Source organism: Salarias fasciatus, chromosome 17 (assembly GCF_902148845.1).
Source record: "Salarias fasciatus chromosome 17, fSalaFa1.1, whole genome shotgun sequence".
NCBI classification, from domain to species: domain Eukaryota; kingdom Metazoa; phylum Chordata; class Actinopteri; order Blenniiformes; family Blenniidae; genus Salarias; species Salarias fasciatus.
Genome location: NC_043761.1, coordinates 18,807,890 through 18,830,667, shown reverse-complemented (window position 1 = coordinate 18,830,667; position 22,778 = coordinate 18,807,890). Strand labels below are relative to the sequence as shown.

Here is a 22,778-nt window from a genome sequence, read left to right as displayed (position 1 = left end):
CGGGTGTTTAAAGGAGCACAGCGCAGTTTGCTCGTTTTATGCGAAACACCGACCCCTGCAGGCCTTAGGCGTAACTGTAGCTTAGTGAAAAGCTCGTGTCTGTGGCTTGTGCCCATGTACGTGCACAGAAGAGGGGAACTCCTTCCTCGCTCTTTTAGCAGCGCTCGAGTAAAATTTAAGTTTCTTTTGCCTGGTGGGGTCTGTGCTGGAGCTGTGGCAGTGCTAGAAGCCGGTCTGTTCTTACTTTCTGGGAGATCCATCCTCAATACTGCTCAGTTGTTGCTGCTCAGCATCTGGCGGAGTAATGGCGGACAAAGCGAAACTTAGGATTACCAGGCCAGCGGGAGCGTGCATTACGTCATGCTCAGAGCGATTCGTACCCGAATCACTCATATTGCTGTGCCTTCAGTGCCCTGCTCAGGGAAATAGGAGCGACTGCGATCTTGCAAAAATAGCTCTTGCTGCCCATCAGGCAAAGGTACAAACGTGTGTGGGTGTGAATAATTGATAATTTAATATTTAAAACTGCGCTGTGCCCCTTTAAAGTGTTATGAAAATTTACAAAAAGAACTAGTGTGGTCGAGTGAGAAGCTGACTGGACCTGAGAGCAAATGGTGACATTGTCATGACATTATGACTTTTTACTTTGAAGCATAAAAGTTATAAAATCAAGAACGAAGATCCTGGAACCTTTTATCCCTTCATCTTCAGTGACACCATGGGCATTGAGAAGAGCGACACAGGAGGGGTACATATCGAAGACATCAAACTGATCTTAAAAGGAAAGATCAAAGAAGGATACAAGGTGAGACAACTGCACCAAGGAATTTCCCTCAGACTTAATTAATTCAAAACAGTCAGCACAGCTCTGCAATAAATGTTTGAAATTCTGACCAAAATGAATAATTTGTATTTTTATGGCACATAAGCTGAAAACTGCAGGAATAAACGGAATAAATGCAACTTTTTTTTCATTTTTTCAGTTCAACCCTGGCTGTCCCCTGTCTGAGACTGACCCCTTCTACAACGGTACACCAACTAAGAATGATAAAGTTAGTGTTCTAGTTTGTGTTGTTCCTGCCAACACAGCAACAATATTGGAAGATAAAGTAGTTCAGAAGATACGGGACGTCAGAGAAGCAGCCAGTGAGTTAGGTAAGAGTTGATGTATATATTTTGTAAATGATAAACTGATATCGTGCTTTTCCAACTCTTGAACATTCCCCAAAGGGCTTCATGATGTTCATGTCATGTTTTTGAAATACTTTTGTGCCTCATCCCACATCAACGTAAATCCTGTGTGTTCATCCTTGAGCAGAGAAATTTCAGACTACAGACTGTGTTCTCCTGATATTCAGATTGTTCACTGTTGAAATTGTTTCACACTTAACAGTCACCATCAGTGTTGTCACTAACTCGCCACTAATTAACGCGTTATTTTAATCTGATTACTTTCTTTCAGTAATGAGCAATCTAACGCGTTCATTTTTCCAAACCATTAATCTGATTAAAGTTAGTTTCCTAAGTGACTGTGCGTTACTATTTTGTTATTACCTCATAATATATTGTAACATTCTGCAATCCACGAAGCACAAGACGTCCCTGGGTCGTTCCAAATGGCTTTTTTATTTTACTGAGGCCAAGCAGACAATCAATTAACACAGGGCTACTGCTGCAGCCGTAACCCACGTCAAAACTCTCCACTCAAACTCTCTCCAACAGTCCGTGAACATAACACAGGCTGGCTTCAGCCACCTATCTAATCTTAGAGCGCCACCTTCAGGAACAATGGTGCAACAGCACATTTAACTGACTAATATGTATAAGTGAATTTCTAGGAGAAAATGTTTCTCTTGCATTTGGGAGTGACGTCGCATGTCACGTTTTCCCAGAGGAGGACAAAACGCCGGGTCACGTATACTGAAGGTGTAATACCGGATTTTCTTGAAAAGACGAAGCCAAATGTCTGTTACTCACTTTTCAAAAACGCGCACGCGCCAGACCATCCACAGTGCTCTCCTGCTTCTCCCAGGAAACGCCTATCAGTGGCGGAAGCGTGCAAGCGCGACCCATCTTCCCCGGGCGTGCACGGCTCTGTTTACAGTTTCTGCGATCGGCCTCGCTCATAAAGCTGATTTTACGAAACAGTTTCATTATGTCAGACTTGCCATTGGTAAGTACTAGCTGAAATGGAAGCTCACCGGCTACATAAACACTCTGAATGCGCATGCTCAATACGTAGAACGTGATTGGGAGAGAGCACACAGCAGCTTGACGAAAGCAGCTCGTCAGAATGATTGACAAACAGACCCACCAGTTATTTTGATGATCCACCCGGAAATCAAAGCAAATAGAAAATCCTGTATTACACCTAAAGCCAGTTGTCATTCTTACGTTGCGGCAGCAAAGGGAGGAAATCGGTAAAAAGTACCTAAGTTACTTTTAAAGTAACTTAATTACTTTGATATTGAAGTAATCAGTAAAGTAACTAGATTACCTTTTTGATGAGTAATCAGTAATTGGATTACCTTTTCAAGTAATCTGTGATGACACTGGTCACCATCTTGGCTAAATCATGTAGAGTGAAGATATGCATTTGTTATGGAGCAGAAAAACTTATAATACATGTAATGTGCATCAAGGATATGTCCAGACGTGTCTGTCCTGAAGCCTCCTGCCAGGCCGTGTACACGACAGTGTACTATCAGCTCATTCCCCTCAAAATACTGTTGACTTTCTAGATGTAGATCATACTCTGGACCTTGATCCAAATGTCTTTCCTTTCATGAAGCCTCCTTGTAGAAAGCAGAGGATGCAGCATTCAAACCGAGGATGAGATATCTTGCACATCACAAAACACACATCTTATTCAAAAAAAAAAAAAAGGAGTGCTGTCATCAGCAGGGTGATTCCTGAATGTTGCAGAGGACAAACTGGTTAGAGCAGCAGAGCAACACAGGTTCAACTGACTGTTGGTAGTTTCACAGTCCAACGCTGCACTGTGGTCTGAACCAGCTTTATCAGGTTTAGTCCACGCCCCACTGCAGGTGAATGCACTCAGGTAATCAACTGCTTCCCTGCACCAGTCCACACAAGACCACGCCCAGAAGAAAGCAGGGAGAAAACAAAAGAAAGTCCTGCCACTAGCTGGAGCCAGAGGTAGGGGGTGTGACATCTGAAACTTGAAAATGTTACAAATATCCTCCTGTAACGTCGATGTTCTGGACTGTTCAACACCCAAAGAGAAAACGGGACTGGCCTTCCCTTGAACATCTCAATTTAGAAATGTTGGATGGTTCAATTTCTACATTTCAGAGTGTTTTCTGATGTGAAACACATTTTTCGGCATCAAATTGGTGATTTTGTGTTGATTTCAAGTTTACAAATGAGATGATTCAGCACTATTAATTTTGGTCAGAGTTGTCATTGATTAGTTTAAGAAATGTAATGGACTGACAGCACGAAAAAAAAGACAAAGTAAACTCTGGGAAGAGCTTTGATAGTTTCCAGGTTAAACATTTGAATGTCAAACATTCGTATAAATTCTGAGACTAATTTCAATGCTTTCTGCTCTTTCTTGGCAGGAATCCCACAAATTGCTGTTCTCACCAAAATCGATGAAGCCTGCCCTGAAGTCAACAAAGACCTGAAGAATGTCTACAAGAGCAAGTACATCAAAAAGCAGGTATGGTGAAATTCCATGAGCTGGTGACGACCAGTGCAGCATCAGATCTGTGTCGAGGTTTCATCAGCCTTAATCAGTCTGAATCACAGCCTGTCTCAATGACGTTATTATGGGAATCTTTGAAAGCCTATTTACGAGGCCAGATAATGTCATACTCTACACATGTAAAAAAAGGACATCAAAAATCCATAAATTATCAGCTGATCTTAAATCCCTAGACCAACAGCTTGCAACTGTCCTATCTGCTGATCTCTTAAATGTCGAGTTGCCATACAGACAGAGTTGGACATCATTACTACCAATGAGGCAGAGTGTCTCTTATTACACTCACGTTGCAGATACTACGAACATGGAGATAAATCGGGCAGACTACTTGCTCATCAGTCGCGCCGCCAAGCATCATCCAGACTAATACCTCGTATTAAAAGTGGTTCTGGTGCCTTGGTGGAGGAACCTTCCCTTATTAATTCTTTATTCTCTTCTTTCTGAGTCCTTGTATAGATCTGAATTCCCCCCTGACTCAACAGATATGGAAGCTTTTTTAGATGGGCTTATATTTCCTACTGTAAACTCAGATACTTTTAACCAATTGGACTCAAAATTGACAGTTGCGTTACTTAATTTGGCTTCACAAAACATACATAATAATACAGCGCCGGGTCCAAATGGAGTTCCGGTGGAGTTCTTTAAAGCAGAACTATGCAACTTTTTTACCTCAATAAATGTGTTTCAGAATCACTGTGGGGGTAAACAAAGACTTGTCACAGTGATTTGCCGGTCCCTCCACTCCCCCCGGGGTTTGTGTCCTGAAAACAGCACTTGCAACTCGCAGGGGAGCAGACCCGACTACATCTCGTGAGAACAAACCTGCTTTACGGCGCTCATACGGGAGTACAAGGATAAAAGCACGTAAAACCTTCGCTAGCGTTAGCAACGCCACCCTTAGGTGCTCACGGATGGCAGAACCAAAAAGACAGAAAAAACCTTTGTCTGTCTAGCAGAAAAAAAAGGAAACGGGAGTGGGACGGCGCTGCACCCAGGGGCGGAGGCGGGGGCGGGGGATGGGGGGTGATGCGGAGACTATTTACGACAGTGAGCTTTCACAGGAGACCAGTAGGGGGAGCACTAAAGCAAATCTTGCATAGTTCTCCTTTAAAACACTTCACACAAAACTCATTCCGATGTTATATTCAGTTTATGTAGAATCCTTGTCTTGTGGCACACTACCCCTTACATTAAAACAAGCTTCTATTAGTGTTCTTCTAAAAAAAGAAAAATATCCACATTTATGTTCCTCATACAGACCTATTTCTAATGTAGATTGTAAAATACTATCTAAGGCTCTTGCTCATTGTTTGGAAAAAGTGCTTCCAAGTATTATCTCTCAGCAACAGACTGGTTTTATAAAGGGGCGACAGCCGTTTTATAATGTTCGCACCCTGTTGAATGTAATTTACTCTAAGGGTACCACCAATACACCAGAAATAATTTTGTCAGCCGATGCAGAAAAAAGCATTTGATAGAGTCAAATGCCAATATTTGTTTGCCGTTCTATCAAAAGTTGGATTTGGCAGTGAATTTATATCATGGATACAGCTCCTTTACACATCACCATATGCTAGTATCATCACCAATAATGTTATATCTAAATATTTCACTCTGAATAGAGACTGCAGGGAGGGCTGTCCTCTGTCGCTCCTCTTATTCACACTTACCATTGAGCCCCTGTCAATTTATTTGAGGTCTTCCTCCGATTTCACCGGTATTACCAGGCTTCAAACAGAATTCAAACTTTCACTGTATGTGGATGATTTATTACTGTATATTACAAATCCCAGGTCTGTTTTTCCACATCTTATCTCCCTTTTTCATATATTTGGTTTATTTTCAGGATATGAAATTAATATATCAAAAAGTGAATGCTACCCCATTAATAAACTGGCAATGCAACTTCGCCCATCAGATATTACCTTTAAGTTCAGCCCCTCTGGCTTTAGGTGCTTAGGTGTCAATATACGGTATTTGTTTTACTTATTTACTTTACTCATGTTTTACACTGTGTTGTAAAAAATAAGAAACGGTGTGTATATCTCCACTTGTATTGTATAATTGTTGTTATTGTTTCAGGGCAGAGCTTATGGCCTGCCCAGTTTGTTCACAAATTCAGTCTTTTTCATTCTGAATTTTCTGGTTGGATTATGATTCACAGCAATTTGAATACAGAAATATTCAGAGATGCAACGTTGAGCATAGTTTTCACAACAGCTGTCCTGTAGCATCAGAAAAATGCCACATGGACATGTGAAAAACATGGTTTTCATTGGAGTGGGTCTTTGAAGTGAATTAAAATAGTCTGACCGTGATAATCTCTCAAACAGTTAATTTTGTGTTCAAACTTAGATGGAAGCAGTGAATGTTGCGCTGGGAATTCCAATGAACTGCATCTTCCCAGTCAAGAACTACAGCTCAGAAATCGATACAGAGGATGAGACGGATTCACTGATACTGAGCGCAATGAGAAAGATCCTTGACTACGGAGAAGACTTCCTGAATGACCAGTCTGCCCCAGATAACGATGGCACTTAGGACATCACCATCAATCACAACATGGAACATGACTGAAAACAGTGATAATAAAAACACTGACATTTAACAGCTGAAAACAGAACTGAAATGTTAACAATGTCAGCAGGATCACAATTTGCTGAGTTCTCGATTAATAAATCAAATGAATTAAAGTTGCTCTCCAGATATGAGATGAATTATTCATCTCTGCACAAGTGAATTTCACAGTCTGGTGGAAACCGGGCGTCAGCTTGAAGTAGCGCTGGAACAGGCCGTCACCCAGGCGTAGCTCCTGCAGAAGATGGTGGAACTCACCGAGCTCATACTGCCTCCGTAGGGCAGCATGCATCCAGAAGCGATGCCGGCGCCTCGCCCGCAGCCGGAGCTGACTTCTCCATGCCAAATACAGAGCAGCGATGGTGGCAGGCGGAGCATCTCAGTCTCAGTCTATATTTGTAAAAGCACTTTTTATATTCATAAAAACAATGCAAAGTGCTGAACAGTAAAAACAGTCATAAAAACAAAAAAGAACAAAAACTACACCATCGATCAGTACACACACACACACACACACACACACACACACACACACACACACACACAAACAAACAGATACACTCCCATTATGTGCCGTGTTCGACAGTGAAATGATTGGCAAGCTTGGAGTGACATGATGCCACGGCGAGTGACGAGGGTTTTTTGGATATTTGTACCAGTGATAAAATTTGAGCATCTAGTGCAGCATGATTTCATTTGTCGCGCGAATGCAGTCAAGTTCACCGCGTCCGGTGGAAACACGGCCTAAGGAATGTCAAATGTAAAGATTCCTGCTGTTATTTTGGTCATATAAATATTTATTCAAAGAAAATGTTCAAATGTGGAATAATTATTGAATCCCAAGACCTCCTGTCAGGGTTCCTCCCCCTCCTCATTAGTTTATGTTTCCTTTCCTCTTGTGTTATGTCTCCCTCTCTCCTACTACCAATCTATTATTCGATTATCCTGTTACCTGTTACCCATTATCTATCATGTCGTGCCTGCTCCCTCCCCTCTGTTTATATTAACCTCCACATGTGTTCTTGTATTTTTCTGTATGCAGTTCACACTGCATAGTGATTATGTATTTGTTTTAGAAAGTCAACCACGGAGAGCCTACAAAATTTTTGCTTATGGAAATAAATATCACCTCTTTGACAAATAGGTCTCCATGAGTGCTTTTTGATTTTAATGAGTCGCAAACCTCCTCCACAAAGATGAGCTGGACTCTTTTGACGTCTTTTTTCAAGGCAACAAGGGCTGTAACACACACACACACACACACACATATACACACACACAAACACACACACACACACACACACACACACATACACACACACACACACACAAATACAAACAGACACACTCTCATGTGACACACAGGGAAATTCCAGCAGGGGGCGATGATGCTGGTTTCATAAAAGAGCCCCGGTGTCATTGGAACCCATACAAAAATGCTGATTTTCAGAGTGAAAATAAACATATAAAGTTCCCGGTTTCAGAACATGTTTTTCATCTCTATCACTAGTCCAAAAAGGTTCATTGGTCTTCCAAGTTATAATCCAAAACAAAGGTTCATTTCAAAAGACCAGGGAGGTATTTTGTTATTTACCTGACAGTTTCGGCAGCTGTCAGCTGTCTTCTTCAGAGAGTCACGTGATGTTGTGGTGACGTATCTTGTCAGCTGATTTATACAGGTTTTGGCGCTATTCTCCCACTGGTGGAAGCGGGAGAACAGCGCCATCTGCAGTCCGACTTCTTGAGTACAGCATCCCAGGTGTGTGAAAGCAAAAAGGCCCCCTCATCCCGGTTCACTGTCTCGGGGGCACGTTTCCGAATTTCAATAGCCTCTTTTATCCATCGTCGGTGTTTGTTCTCTTCTGTCCCGATGACTCTCGCTCCATCCCAATCCATAATGTGATTTTCTCTCTTACAATGATCTGAAATGGCCGACTTGAGTTGTTCCTGTTCAGCTTTTCTTTTTGTTGCTCGTGTTAGTGCTGTTGTGGTTTCTTTTTCACATTCTGTCTTGTGTTCCTTTTTTCGTGTGCTGAAAGCCCTCCCTGTCTCTCCAATACAAAAAGGAAGAAGGCAGGTTCAGGAGAAGAAAAAGAGACCCAAGCCAAAAGAAAACAACAGAGAGAGGACGGAGAACACCACAATGGTAACCCTACCATACATCAGGGGCATCACAGAGAAAGTACAAAGAGCAATGAAAAAACACAACATCAATACTCCAGTAAAACCATATAGGAAACTCAGACAAATACTTGTACACCCCAAAGACAGAATACAACCAGAACAAAAATGCAATATTATCTACGAAATCCCATGTAAGCTATGTAACAAAACATACATTGGAGAGACAGGGAGGGCTTTCAGCACACGAAAAAAGGTGGGAGAATAGCGCCAAAACCTGTATAAATCAGCTGACAAGATACGTCACCACAACATCACGTGACTCTCTGAAGAAGACAGCTGACAGCTGCCGAAACTGTCAGGTAAATAACAAAATACCTCCCTGGTCTTTTGAAATGAACCTTTGTTTTGGATCTCTATCACTAGTTTCTACAACCGTGCTGCTTCACCAGACTGATTTTCACATAAATTATGTGTTGATTTTATATTAGGAGTTAAAGTTTTGCATAAATCGCCCTATCACAGCGCCTCCTCTGTCCACTTGATTTTACCACGTGACGGGCTGGACTAATCACATCCAGTTTCAAACGTTCAATGTGGAGACGTCCTGCTGGACTCGCTGAAGTCTTCAGAATGGCATTTCGGGACGCTATGGGTGACATCACGAAAGGTCTATTCATTGTATTAATGATCTATGATTTGTACCAGCGATAAAACTCGAGTGTCTAGCGCCGTGCGATTTCATTTGTGGTGTGAATGCAGTCGCATTCACCGCCTCCGTTGAAAACCTGGGGTTCGTGTCAAAAACTTGCAATATCACAGTGTCCACCAGCGGCTGCTCCAAAAAGGCTGTGACTCCATGGATCCTATTCAAAATGAAACGTCAATAAAACAGGATCAGCTGAGTTTCTACAGCTAACAATTTTTTTTTTTTTTTTTTTTTTTTTTTTGCATTTCATCATCAGGAAGAGAAATCAGGTGGTCCATCTCAAAATATATTAATACTGACATTTTTATAGAGCGTTAAAAGTTTTCATAATGAGGGGGCGTGACTACATGATTGACAGGTCTGCTCTGGAATGAGTCACAGAATCTTCCAGTGGTCAAAAATCTTTGGAGTATTCCTTTAAAACTGCATGGTACACTGTGGAGAGGCGTGGGTCCAAAATAAAATCTTCCCTGCAGATGTTTGCTGTGTGTATAACCTGTTTCTCAGGTTGGCAAGCCAAAACACATCCCTCGAGAGTTAAAGGAATACTCCGAACATTTTGGGCCCACGCCCTTTCCCTGTCATTGATTAAGTTAGACAAGCTCACAAATATCTGTTTTGTGTCTGTGCATCCAGTGGCTGGATCCCAGCTGTTGGCATCATAGTTAGCTGAGCTCAATTGCTGGAGGTGAAGAGGAGACAGAGCCGGATTGACGAAAGTGGACAAAATACTCCTTCCGGTGGTCCAGGGGATGGTGTATTAGCACATGAAGTAAATCCGAATGGTTATAAAACATTTTAAAAGTTGTGTTTTCTTTTCAATCCATTAAAATAACATTTTGATACACACAGACCTGCGCAAGCGCAGTGCTCCATGGAAGGATATACAGGCACACAGCACAACACAACATCAGAAATCTGATGTTTTCATTGTTGTTAAAAAAGGCTAAATTCATGTTAAATCTTGTGTTGTGTTTGTAAAAAAAATGCTTTTTTTATGATTTAGTTATACAGTTATCGATGTATCCAGTTAATTACAATAGTCTTAGTAGTAGTCCAGTTTTAAGTTTAAGGTGTTTTAGTGACCGAATTATTTAATCCGGAACATCACACAAATATATGAGAGTATAACTGAAATGAACCTGGGGCCCATTCTCATAAAAGTAGGAGAAGAAGAGCTACACTAAGACTTGTCACTGCTGCAATAATCCAACCCACTGAAGATAAATGCATGAACAGGCTTTTTCAAATTTTGTTCAGTCATAAATGAAAATAATTACTGAAATTACTGAAAATAATTACTTAAAACTGCGTGGTACACAGTGGAGAGGTGTGGTTTCAAAATAAAATCTTCCTTTCAGAGGTTTTATGAGTGTATAACCTGTTTCTCAGGTTTACAAGCCAAAACACACCCCACAAGGGAGGTTTAACAACATGCTTTTACTTTCTCTTTCATTCATGTGAGCTCTTCCCTTCTAAAAGGAATGTTCTCTGTTCGACAGTGTTCTTTCTCTCAGAATAGGTACGAATGCTGTTTTAAATTAATCCAATCAGTTGTGAAAAACAGCTTCAGTGGAGCTGTCAGTATAGGGATACTGTTGGTTCATCGATACATATTCCAGACTCCCTTTATCCTACTTCGTGCTGCAGGGACGATCACGTCTCCCAGTCTCAAAAGATTGCTGACCTGAAGGAGGAGATTTGTCAGCTATCGGAGAACTCAGGGACAAGGATGCTCTCCTAGATAAGTCCATGGCGGTGGCTCCCGAGCAGTTATTGGTAATCGCGTCCCTCTCAGCCGCACCGGAGCCCCGCCGCAGCTCCAGTGCAGGACTGTTCCTCTACAGCCCCAGAGCGGCAACCATTGCTCCATGTTTTAACCTCACCGTAGGCTCCTTAGGGGGGCTGGGCACAGACACAGAAGGAACAGGAAAAGCTGGAGAAACACCAAGGGCTGAAAGAGCAAGAGAAGATGTGGGCTGTGAAGGCAACAGTGGTGCCAGTACTGATGGGGCACTTGGGGCAATAACCCCCAAGCTGGATGCACGACTCCAGGAAATACTGGTAACAACATCTGAGATCTCGTTCCAGAAGAGTGCATTACTCAGAACAGCTAAGATCCTGCAGAACCCTCCAGCTCCCGGGCCTCTGGCAGAGGACCCCAGCTTAGGGGAGATACCGCCCAGGAAGGGCGAGAACAGATTTTTTTTTCCTTGTATATATATTTTTGCATTCTCTGTTTTCCTTGTTATGGTGTCATTTTGCCGCTGTGATATTGTAAATTTTCTCCCGTGTTACTAAAAAAGGATTTTCAACTTCCCGGTTTGGTGAGAGATTGTGATTTGTAGATGGCCAGAAAGATGATATTGTTTCCCTGAGATAATGAGACAATTTAACTTAAAATGTTGAGAAAACCAACTTTATCTTCTTAAGAAAACAAGAAAATTAACTCGAGATCTCGAGAAAACTGCAGAAATTAACTTGATATCACGGCAAAATGGAGAAAATAAAAAGTATTTGAAAATATCCTTTCAGCGCTTCCATGCTTTTGCTTTCTCTGGAGGGTTTGCTGATCATTATCAGCAGCATGTCTCATGTTGGTCACCCACAACTGATGCCTTCAAATACGGTTTGGAAAAATACTTCACCTCATGTTAACATCGGATTATATAGTTGTAACAGCTGAAAAACGTGTGAGGGACAGAAGTATTGGGGACATGTCCCCTGCGCACCCTGTGTACCCTGCATCCGCTACACCAATGGTAGTTTAATATAATTTATCAAGACCTCAAATCTAATCAGTCCCATAATGACAAACCGAAAAGCATGTGCTCTTAATTTATTCCTTCTGATTGTTGTGATTCTGATGTGAATACACCCTTGTGTGGTATGCACCTTGAGTCTTTCTTTGAAATCATGTGACCTGAAAGAAACTGAAAGTATGAAGAGTTTCTTAAACATCAGCTATTTGTGGACTGAGCACACTGAGCACGAGCTTCAGATGTAACCAGACATCAACAGCTTCACAGCTTTACTGGACACTTTTCACCTCAGATTCACTTCAGTAAAAACATCTGATTGCTTCCCAGTGACAGCTGTATTTTCCTTCACCATGGCTTGGTTGGTAAGACTGCTTTATACCTTTCTACTTTTTGATGATGATTTAAATGTTTTCAGGAAACACTTTTTGAAAATGTTCAATTCTTGTGAATACTGATTAAGATGAGCTTCTGTTCTACCACAGTTTCAAGATTCTCCAAGTAAGTCAATTTGTTTTTCAGACTCTGAAATTCACATTAGAAAATAAAATAAGTACTAATCAAACTATGTTACAGTATTACACTGTGTTAAAAGAAAAGGTGATTTATGCAGGTGTGCTTGTTTTGACAGCTTTCAAAGAACCATGGAGAGTCATACCATGGGGGTGAGTACTTTTTGGAATGTAACATTTCTGTAACATTTCTGTCATGTTACAAGAAATATTTGTAGTTTTTGAAACGTGGGCATTGAGTTCATACTTCATCCTGATCTAATCTTATTTTGAATAGGAATAGAAATGAAGAATTGGATTATGTGAGGAATTTTAAACCTCGTTCAGGAGTTAAACATCTCAGAGTTCTGCTGCTTGGACTGCCAGGCTCTGGAAAGTCCGCCTTCATCGACTCTGTTGACACCACTCTCCGAAGAAGAGTTTCAGCTCGAGCTTTGGCAGCTACTAACTATGACCGCAGCTTCACTCAGGAAGTATGAAGAGCTTGTCATAAAATGTATACTGTTGATAATATATAGAAAGCCACACAGGATAAAATGTTCATAGTTTTCTCCATCTTAAAGACAGAACAGCTACTTTTACTGCAATTAACAGAGTGTCAACTAGAGAAACAGTGACTGAAATCTGACCTCAGGCTAACGGCACATGCTAACATTGTCATCACTTGTTTGAACTTGCAGTACCGAAGTTATAAAATCCAGACAGAAACGCCTGGAACCTTTTATCCTCTTGTATTCTGTGACACCATGGGTATTGAGAAGGGGTCTGGGAGAGGAGTTGATGTGGAAAATATCAAACTGATCCTGAAAGGACACGTCAAAGAAGGATTCAAGGTACAAGAATGATGGTTTCTCTTTCCTACTTTATTTACCAAGAACAGAGAACACAGCTCTGTAAACAACATAAAATTATTCAGTCACATCAGAAGAAACATGAAAATAGATAATTGCACAAACATTTCAAAACGGTTTTACAAGCTGTAATTTGATTTTTAAAATTGTCCTTTTTTTCAGCTCCTTCCTGGCAGTAAACCAACTGGATCCAACTACATTGATACTCCGACCATCAATGACAAAGTTCATGTTCTGGTTTGTGTTGTTCCTGCCACCACAGTAAACCTGATGGAGAAAGAGCCTGTTATAAAGATAAAAGAGGTCAGAGAAGAAGCCCGGGATTTAGGTGAGTGTTCACAGCTGTGAGAAGACGTATGGGACCTGGGGTGTCATTTCACAAAGCCAGTTCACCAAAAGTCCTATTAGCACGGCACTAGAATCACCTTGGCACTTCTGTTGATTTGCAATAATTATGGAGGATGTCTGTGATGTTAGTTCTGTCCGAATGTGATATGCCAGTAATTTGCAGAGTAATAATTTAATCGACAATTACCAACCATAATTTGTCAAACACCGACGTCCTGTGATAATAAGAGTCCAGTCTGAATCTGCTCCTCAGTGATTGAGGGTGTTTAGTAGAATTTTATTTTTTTAAATGCAAATCTTTTTCTCCTTTTTATGGTTGAATTCATGGCCATGCACTGTGCCGTTTTAATTTACTAGTGAATGCGAAGCAAGGTGGATGGGGGTCGACGTCTTTGGCAGTCAACTTAAAGCTATAGTGCGTGTTACGGCTGCTGCCGTATTGTGTTGTGTGTGTACGTGCAGGTGTGGCTGTTTCTCTCCCTCTGCTTCACCTCCAGGAATGGAGGTGATAATTGAATAATTGGTTGAGGCACCAGACCATCAGGGAGGATACGGTGGCCTCCAATCATGGACGGACATGGGAGGAGCCTCATCCTCAAAAGCTTCGTGGGAGGATCAGTCTGGGGGAGGCTGTGTCTGATCAGTGACCCGTCTCTCCTTGTTCGTCTGGCTCGGCTGTAGAAAACTGATCTCTGTGTTCGGCCTTGAGTTTTGTTGAACTGCCTGTGCAGTTGTGTGGCCGTTTAGTTAGCGTTTGCTTTGTTTATCAGTAGGGATCACCTTTTGTAGTAGTTTTGTTTCCCCTCATCTTGTTGAGTTCGGCTTTTGGTGTCCCTTAGTTTCTGTAACCCTTTTTATTTATTAAACACCTCTGTTTACCTTCAACATCTGGGTTTATGTTACTTCCTTCCTCCTTTAAGAGCCCTGGTCGTAACATAAGTGGGGGCTCGTCTGGGAAAACCTTAAAGTTCCTGAGGAGGTGTGTTGAAATTAATTAGGGTTTTGTTGTGTGGGATATTCTCTTCTTTTGTGGCATTGTACAGCACGGAGAATGGAGCACTTTAACATTGATAAGTTTCTTGCTGAACCTTCCCTCGAGTTAATTGATAAATGTAGAAAAGATGACTTGATTAAAATTGCCACTAGTTTTCAGATTGATTGCCCTCGACAAATTCTGAAAAAAGATCTAAAAGCTTTAATCATTAGCATTCTGGTGGAGCGGGAGGTGATACAGGCACCTGCTGGACTGCAGGATGGTACCTCAGGCGACGCTGCCAGTGCCACCGTGCACGCTGAGCCTCACACAAAGGTGTCTCCAAGGAGTGAAGCTGAGAGTGCTGCACTGCCGACAGGCCTGGACAGGCGTGTCTGCGCAGGCTCCGGCTCCTCCTCATCTTCCTCAGCCAGCTCTGGGTCAGCGAGCGAGGCCCGGCTCAAGGTCAGGCTCGCCCGGCTGAAGCTGGAAGCCCAGGAAAAGGCGGAGAGGAGAGACGCACAGCTCAAGCAACAGCTGGAGATTCGGAGGCTTGAGATTGAGGCAGAGACGGCGGTACGCATGCGCCAGCTTGAGCTCGAGTCTCAGAGGGAGACGCACGTGCTCCGCTCATCGGCCGGTATGTATCCTGCTCCCACCAGCTCAGATCATGGCCCGTTTGATGTGAGTAAAAATGTCATCTTAGTTCCCACCTTCCGAGAGTCGGAAGTTGATAGCTATTTCAGCGCATTTGAGCGCATCGCCTCCGCTCTTCACTGGCCGCCAGAGGTTTGGTCTCTGCTGGTGCAGTGCAAAATTCACGGTAAGGCCCAGGAAGCAATTTCGGCACTTCCTGTAGAGGAAAGCCTGAAATATGACAGTGTTAAAGCCGCCATCCTCCGTGCTTATGAGCTAGTTCCTGAAGCGTACCGGCAGAAGTTTAGGAACAGCGAAAAATCACCGAGCCAGACTTTCTGTGAGTTCGCAAGAGATAAAGGGGTTTTGTTTGATAAGTGGGTTACATCATCTAAAGTAACTGATTTTGAATCCCTGCGAGAGCTCATTTTGTTAGAGGACTTTAAAAATTGTATTCCAGAGCATGTTGTGCACCTGAATGAGCAAAAGTCCAGTTCGCTCACTGCTGCTGCTGTGGTAGCAGATGAATACGTGCTCACGCATAAGAGTTCTTTTCCTGTAGAAAAACCACGCGATTCCCTGATTAGTGCTGGTGGGGTGTTAACATCCCAAGGCATGCGCAAAGAAGAACGTGAGTGTTTCTATTGTCACAAAGCTGGACATGTCATCGCTGATTGCCTCGCCCTAAAGCGCAAGGAGCAGATGTCCAAAAGTGTGCCGCAGTCAAAAGGTGTCGGCTTGATTACCTCGAAAATTAAACCTTTGGACATTGACAGTCATAGTGACAAGCCTGATTCATGTTTTGAACCCTTTATTTTCCAAGGGACTGTGTCGTTGCCAGGTGAACCTGCTGATCAGCGCCCGGTGCCCATTCTGCGAGACACTGCCTGCTCACAGTCAGTTATTCTCGCAAGTGTGCTGCCATTTTCTGTAAAGTCTGCCTGCGGTTATGGTGTGGTGCTGCATGGAATCGAGCTGGGTTATGTTCCTCGACCAGTGCATTACGTGCATGTCGAGTCCGAGTTGGTGTCTGGAGTGTTCCCAGTGGCTGTCTGCCCTGCCCTCCCGATTAAAGGCGTTGCATTTCTGCTGGGAAATGACATCGCTGGGGGCAAGGTGACTCCCACCTTAGAGATGCTGGTTGTGCCCAAGTACCGCCAGTCCAGTACCATTGACAAACCAGATTCCGAGTTGTCCCCGGCCTGTGTGAGCACCAGAGCTCAGGCAAAGAAAGACAAAGAAGATGACATTGTGCCCCTGTTTAATACTTTTCTCATGTCAGAATTTACAGATTCGGTCAAGACTGAGAAGAAGCCAGACTCCCCCATCAAGTTGGAGGATGAGACTGCTACTGTCATCCCGACGCGCTCCGTTGGCACAGGAACTTTTTCCCCGGGCGCGTGTGTTCCGATGGTGGCAGACTCCCGATGTCCTCTAGAGGACTTAGTTGTGCGCCATTCTGCTTTTCAGGGCACTCGCCTCCCAAATTCTGAAATACTGCAGCAGTTTCCCTCGGCACTAAATCACCTGTCACCTGACCAGCAGTGTGACGTCGGTGGCCTCATAGACAGTTTCCCGTGTTTGTTCAGCGTCGGGCCCGTTCAAAGTCCTGCTCTAAAATCTGATGTTAACCACCCGCTCCTACTCTACCAGTGTACTCCAGCATTTCTGAGGTGTGGGTTGGAGCAAATCCCTGGCGGTTGCCGTGTTCGCCAACCACGACCTGCTCAGGTCCCGTGCTCGCATGTATAACCAACGGCTGATGCGCCGGGCCCGGATTGTGTAGGGTCAACCTGGTAACATGACACAAGGGGTAAAAACATCTTGGTGTATGCCCGGTCCAGACTTTGAAAATGTGTACACCTCTGCTGTGATTTGTGCATTAGTTTTGTATAACAACCAGGGGTTGTTCTTTTAAGGGGAGGGGTGTTACGGCTGCTGCCGTATTGTGTTGTGTGTGTACGTGCAGGTGTGGCTGTTTCTCTCCCTCTGCTTCACCTCCAGGAATGGAGGTGATAATTGAATAATTGGCTGAGGCACCAGACCATCAGGGAGGATACGGTGGCCTCCAATCACGGACGGACATGGGAGGAGCCTCATCCTCAAAAGCTTGGCGGGAGGATCAGTCTGGGGGAGGCTGTGTCTGATCAGTGACCCATCTCTCCTTGTTCGTCTGGCTCGGCTGTAGAAAACTGATCTCTGTGTTCGGCCTTGAGTTTTGTTGAACTGCCTGTGCAGTTGTGTGGCCGTTTAGTTAGCGTTTGCTTTGTTTATCAGTAGGGATCACCTTTTGTAGTAGTTTTGTTTCCCCTCATCTTGTTGAGTTCGGCTTTTGGTGTCCCTTAGTTTCTGTAACCCTTATTTATTAAACACCTCTGTTTACCTTCAACATCTGGGTTTATGTTACTTCCTTCCTCCTTTAAGAGCCCTGGTCGTAACAGTGCGTAACTTCGGTCGCCCTCTAGCGGAATTCTGCGTTATTACAACAATAAAGCCGGCGCTTCCATATGACGTACGCTCGGGTGTCCCCAGTGCCCCCCTCCCTCCTCCCCCCAATCTGCCACGGTGATTCGCGTTTCCACAGCGCGAATCACAGTTGGAAACGGTTTTTATTCTGCGTGAATAAGGACAGCTAGTGAAAAAAAAGATGGATTCTTTCGAAGAGGTAATTATTGTTTTCTTTTTTTTGCCACAGAAATGTAAATAGCTTATTAAAACGGGAGACAAGGTGCCTGCTAATTTGTAACTGACAGGTTAGTGGATGAAAAGACCCAGTGGTAGTCAGCAGAAATCATTTGATGTCCGTTGGTCTCCAGTAGCTTCTTGATGAAAAACGAAGTGTTACACACAAAGTACAGTGTTTCCTACAGGAAAAGAGTTTGGCGGCGGGGTGGGGTGGGGGGTAGCGTGTGGTGTTGCTGCTAACGCTGCTGGCTGCTAACGCCGCTAATGCTGCTAATGCTGCCGGTGTTCGCCGTCTGAGAGGTTTTTTTTTTTTTTTTTTTCCTCCGTTGACCGGGTGCTGCACAACTTAGCGCGGGCGGGGCGCCTGGACTGAACCCTGAAGTCGCATGTGGCTTCCTCGGTCTGCCTGAGACTGTGAGCTGAGCCTGTTGCTGTGAGACCCTCCACGCGTCCTCCCCCTCCCTTCTTGCTGTGACGTAAAATGCGTAATTTCCTGCGCGCCAGCGCGGGAATGTCGACACGCAAAGCAATAATTATATATACTGAAAAATCCCGCGACATGTTAGAGGAGCCAATCGGCTTAATCTGCATTTTGTCATCTCCACTAGTAGTGGCTTGGCTAAAACTGACATTCATAGACATTTAAAAGTTACGCACTATAGCTTTCACGTTTTCAAAAGAAATCTTTCAACGTCTTTTGCAGTCAATGATTTAAGTGTCTGTTTTATGGTGCATCATGGGGCTTTCACACACATGAAAGGATTGGGGTTAGGATGTCTTCTCATCGATAAATATATATAACTGTGTTCTCGCCACCCCAGCGGTATTGTGTCTGTCTCCTTCAAGCTCGGGTCCTCTACCAGAGGTCTGGGAGCTTGAGGGTTCTGCGCAGGATCTTAGCTGTTCCCAGGATTGCGCTCTTTTGAACAGAGCTGTCAGATGTTGTTCCTGGTCTCTGCTGGAGCCATCCTCCCAGCTTGGGGGTTCCTGCTCCCAGTCAGAGTCCTGCACGGGTCCAATTTTCAAGACAAGCCCCGGCCCGACCCGGGGACGTACAAACCCGCAACCGAACCGCAAACCCGCGCATCAGCCCGATTAGTACCACGACCCGATCTGACCTGTTGAAACATGACCTGCATCCCGACCCGTAACCCGTATATAAAGTAATCATTTTGGGTCACAGTGTCTGCATCATACAGCACATCGCCACAGTTCAGGTTCCAGTGACTAAATAACGCACCTGAATGCAGCAGCTCTTCCAATAAAAGCCTGACTTCAGTCGTGAATCATCAGCCCTGCATGTTCTTCTCCCATACAACTGTAAAAACACTCGTTTGTTACGTTTAATGCTTTTAAACTTTTAATCTCTTAGGGCCCGGTCACACCGCCCGAACTTTGCTGGAGCGTCCCTGGAGCGGTGAAAAAAATCCATCACCGCTCGTCACCGTTCACCACCGTTCACCACCGTTAAACAGAAGTTGGCTTCCGTTAAAGCAACGCTGTGTACGCTCGGCCACCGCTGATGTTACCGGAGGGGCCCTCCCACCGCTCCGAAAGTTTTGAGCTGCACAAAATATTCTGAGTGGTGAGGAGCGTTGAATTTTCCACCCCGGCAACGTTCACCCCCGCTCCACCAACGCCCAGTCCAAGTTTGGCACCGCCAGACGCAAGTTCGTGGACGCTCGGGTCCGCCAGGCCAACGCAATCTAGGACGCTGGACCACCGCTGCTTCGCTGTGTTGCCCGGGCGGCGATTAAACGTTTCTCAAACGTCGGTGGAGCGGTGGGAAGCGTTCTACGAGCGGACACGGGGTTGGCGGAATAGTGGAATGGAATAATAAATGAAAAAGTTTGACGTAATATATATAAAACAGTATTTTTTTCACAGTTGTTAACACCAGAACAGCCAAGACGGTCTGACAGACCTTTTGGGTTTTTATAATTCAAATAAATCTGTTAAAATAATTCCCCTGTCCTCTAATTCTTTGACTTTTCCTAAATATGTGTCTTGTATGTTTTTCTGAAGCAAATAAGGTTTCTGAAGCAAATAAGGTCCTAACAATGATACACATAATATTACAAAGCATTTATACCCCCAAAAAATAAAGAAGACGCACTTCGTGTTGCTTTTTTTCTGCGATTGATTTGTTTTGGTTCATATGCCGCATCTGAACAGGGAGCGAGCTCTGACAGCAGACAGACGGCCAAAAATATCAACCAAATCCCCCCCCCCCCCAAAAAAAAAAAAAAAAAAGACAATAAAAAGAGGCATAACAGAAGCTTTAGCAATAATACAGGAGGTCAGTGAGGGGGAGTCGGATGGCGGAGACGTGTCGGACAGTCCAGCAGAACCTACAGTGGCGCATGAAGCGCTCACGCGTCGCCTCCAGGTATAGAGAATTACTGTAGGCTGCTGTCAGTTTACAACTACATAATAATAACATAAAATGGTGTGAAAAAAATAAACTAATGTAATAAATCTCTACACAACAGTGAACACAGTAGTTGGAGCACTGCAGCGTCTCAAGAGGGGCCAGTTACAGATTCGGGTAAAATATTATATCCTCCATCAAAGTACAGCAAACCAAGTGTTTTTCGTTTCCAAAAATTAATTTGAGAACGAACATATTTTCTGAATAAATACCTTTGTCCTTGGAGCCTGCAGTCCTAGAATCAAATGAGCAGGGTGAGGACGGACTGTGTGGGGGGGTGTCCGTCCTGGTGCGCAGCCGGGGAGACTTATTTTACTAATTTTAATATGTTCTTGATTACTATTGACGGTTAATAACACAACTGTTTTGTGTGTGTTGGTGTGTGTGTGCGTGTTTATCAAGGAAACGAGTGCGCGGAGTGTGAGAGGTGACGCTGCGCAAATGCACTGTAAAAAGTCAAATAAATTTTAAAACCTGATTTGAGGCATTAATACAGCAGACATGAGGCATTAAAAGGTTTGCTGATCCTCTTGACTTAATATTTTGTTTATTTATGTTAATTTCTAATACATTAGATTACAGAAAAACAACCTGTTGGTGTGCTCCTGTATGATGGTCTGGCTGATCGTTGCAGCCTTTGGAGGGGGTGTAACATCAGCAGTGGCTGAGCGTTTACGGCGTTGCTTTAACGGAGGCCAACTTCTGTTAAACGGTGGTGAACAGTGGTGAACGGTTACAAGCGGTGATGGATTTTTTTTCACCGCTCCAGGGACACTCCGGCAAAGTTCGGGCGGTGTGACCGGGCCCTTAAAGGTAACTTTACGTGTGGAATAGACTTACTTTCTGTCCAGACTTGAGCGGCGTTCAGCAGTTACGAGCCGTGACATATTTAATTAGAATCCATCGAAAAGAAAAGTAATCCATCAGGGAAACACGGAGTAATGTTTGAACACTTCAGGAACATTACAAAGTGATGGTTCTGCGTTTTATCCATTTATTTCTCAAATATCTAAATAGCTATTAACTGTTTTGGAAGTGGCGCTTGTCAGATGGCGGCAGACCGTTTGATGCTCTCGTCCAATCACAAATTGTGTTATTAGATGGCGAAACGCAATTAAACAGCTGAGCCAATGAAGCGACCCTCAGAGAGTAATTAATGACCAAGATAGTTTTCTGTAGTTTGCTCAACTAACTGAAACCCGGAAATGGATGCAGAAGAGCGGCGGTGCTGCAGACAGTCGCAGCAGAGGGATCACGTCACAACGTTTTTATTTTATTTATTATTATTTATATTGATTCTCATGAGTCAATCTACAACCCGCGACCTGACCCGCAAGCTATTTTTCCCACCCAGATCCGAACCCGAGGAAAAACAAAGCTTTTAAAAACCACCCGCAAATCAGCTGTTTTTGCGGGTACGCGACCCAGTGCAGGACTCTGCTCCCAGTGTCCCGATCACTACTGGTATCACTGTTGTCTTCACGCCCCACACTCTCTCTATCTCTTCCCTCAACCCTTGGTATTTCTCCAGCTTTTCCTGCTCCTTTTTCCTGATGTTGCCATCACTTGGGATTGCTACATCTATCACCACAGCTGTCTTCTGCTGTTTATCCACCACCACTATGTCAGGTTGGTTGGCCATCACCTGCTGGTCAGTCTGGATCTGGAAGTCCCACAGGATCTTGGCTCGATTGTTCTGGACCACCTCTTGGCTCCTCCTTACTGGGCTTTTGATGTCTGAGACATTCACTTAGCAGATCATCACTGGGGGCCATCTTCTTGGTATACTCATGGAGGCTCTTGGTTTCCTCCTGGATAGTGGCTCTGACACTCACATGCCTTGGCCTCCCTCCTTTCTCTTGGTGTATAGCCTCAGTATGCTGGACTTAGGGTGGAACCCTAATGGTGCATTCACACCGGACGCGTCGCAAGCGTCGTGAGCGGCGCTTTTCTATGCAAAGTCTATGGTGGACGAGCGTCGTGGAGCGGCGGGCGGCGGGGCGGCGCATCAGGAGTGTCATGAGCGTCGCTTTTCGAGCGTTTCGAGCGTTGACGCCCACGACGCTCGTCCCCGGCGTCAGGAGCGTCGTGAGCGTCGTGAGCGTCGCTTTTTGAGAGTTGGGAAAACTGAACTTTCGACGCGCTGCCGCTGAGCGTCAACCAATCAGAGACGATCCCTCCGGTGCTACGTCACTACGAGTGATCCAAGCACCGATGCGGGCCAGCCGGTGTTGCTTCCTTGACGACTTTCTCGCTAAATCTGGCTACTTTCCAAAGCCTTTTGGCAACGTTTTTTTGTCAAAAGCAACTAGCGACAAATCTAGCAACCTTCTCCGGTGCTCTGGAGACGTGACAGGACGTCTTGCTGCTGTCGTCAATGAGCAGCGGGTGCTGCGTGAGCCCCTCCCCCGTCCCAAAGCGCTCACAAACGGTCAGTCTCAGCAGC

The 22,778-nt window shown here is 44.2% G+C and overlaps 2 protein-coding genes across 6 annotated transcripts in view; both read left to right on the top strand.

Moving 5' to 3' along the window:
* The window catches only part of LOC115403851 (uncharacterized), a 244,366-nt gene that overhangs the window by 1,428 nt on the left and 220,160 nt on the right, over positions 1-22,778 (top strand). The window contains exons 5-7 of one of the 2 annotated variants that reach the window (XM_030112857.1): positions 653-805; positions 984-1,155; positions 3,585-3,685. In XM_030112857.1, the coding sequence (XP_029968717.1) occupies positions 653-805; positions 984-1,155; positions 3,585-3,685 (426 nt within the window). The remainder of the gene's footprint in view (positions 1-652; positions 806-983; positions 1,156-3,584; positions 3,686-22,778) is intronic. The other variant, XM_030112858.1, reaches the window with a different exon arrangement.
* Positions 12,119-22,778, top strand: part of LOC115403871 (interferon-induced protein 44-like) — a 391,401-nt gene continuing 380,741 nt past the window's right edge. For all 4 annotated transcript variants that reach the window (XM_030112908.1, XM_030112909.1, XM_030112907.1 and 1 more), the window contains exons 1-6: positions 12,119-12,261; positions 12,382-12,397; positions 12,528-12,561; positions 12,686-12,881; positions 13,089-13,241; positions 13,422-13,587. In XM_030112908.1, the coding sequence (XP_029968768.1) occupies positions 12,250-12,261; positions 12,382-12,397; positions 12,528-12,561; positions 12,686-12,881; positions 13,089-13,241; positions 13,422-13,587 (577 nt within the window). In that variant the 5' untranslated portion in view covers positions 12,119-12,249. The remainder of the gene's footprint in view (positions 12,262-12,381; positions 12,398-12,527; positions 12,562-12,685; positions 12,882-13,088; positions 13,242-13,421; positions 13,588-22,778) is intronic.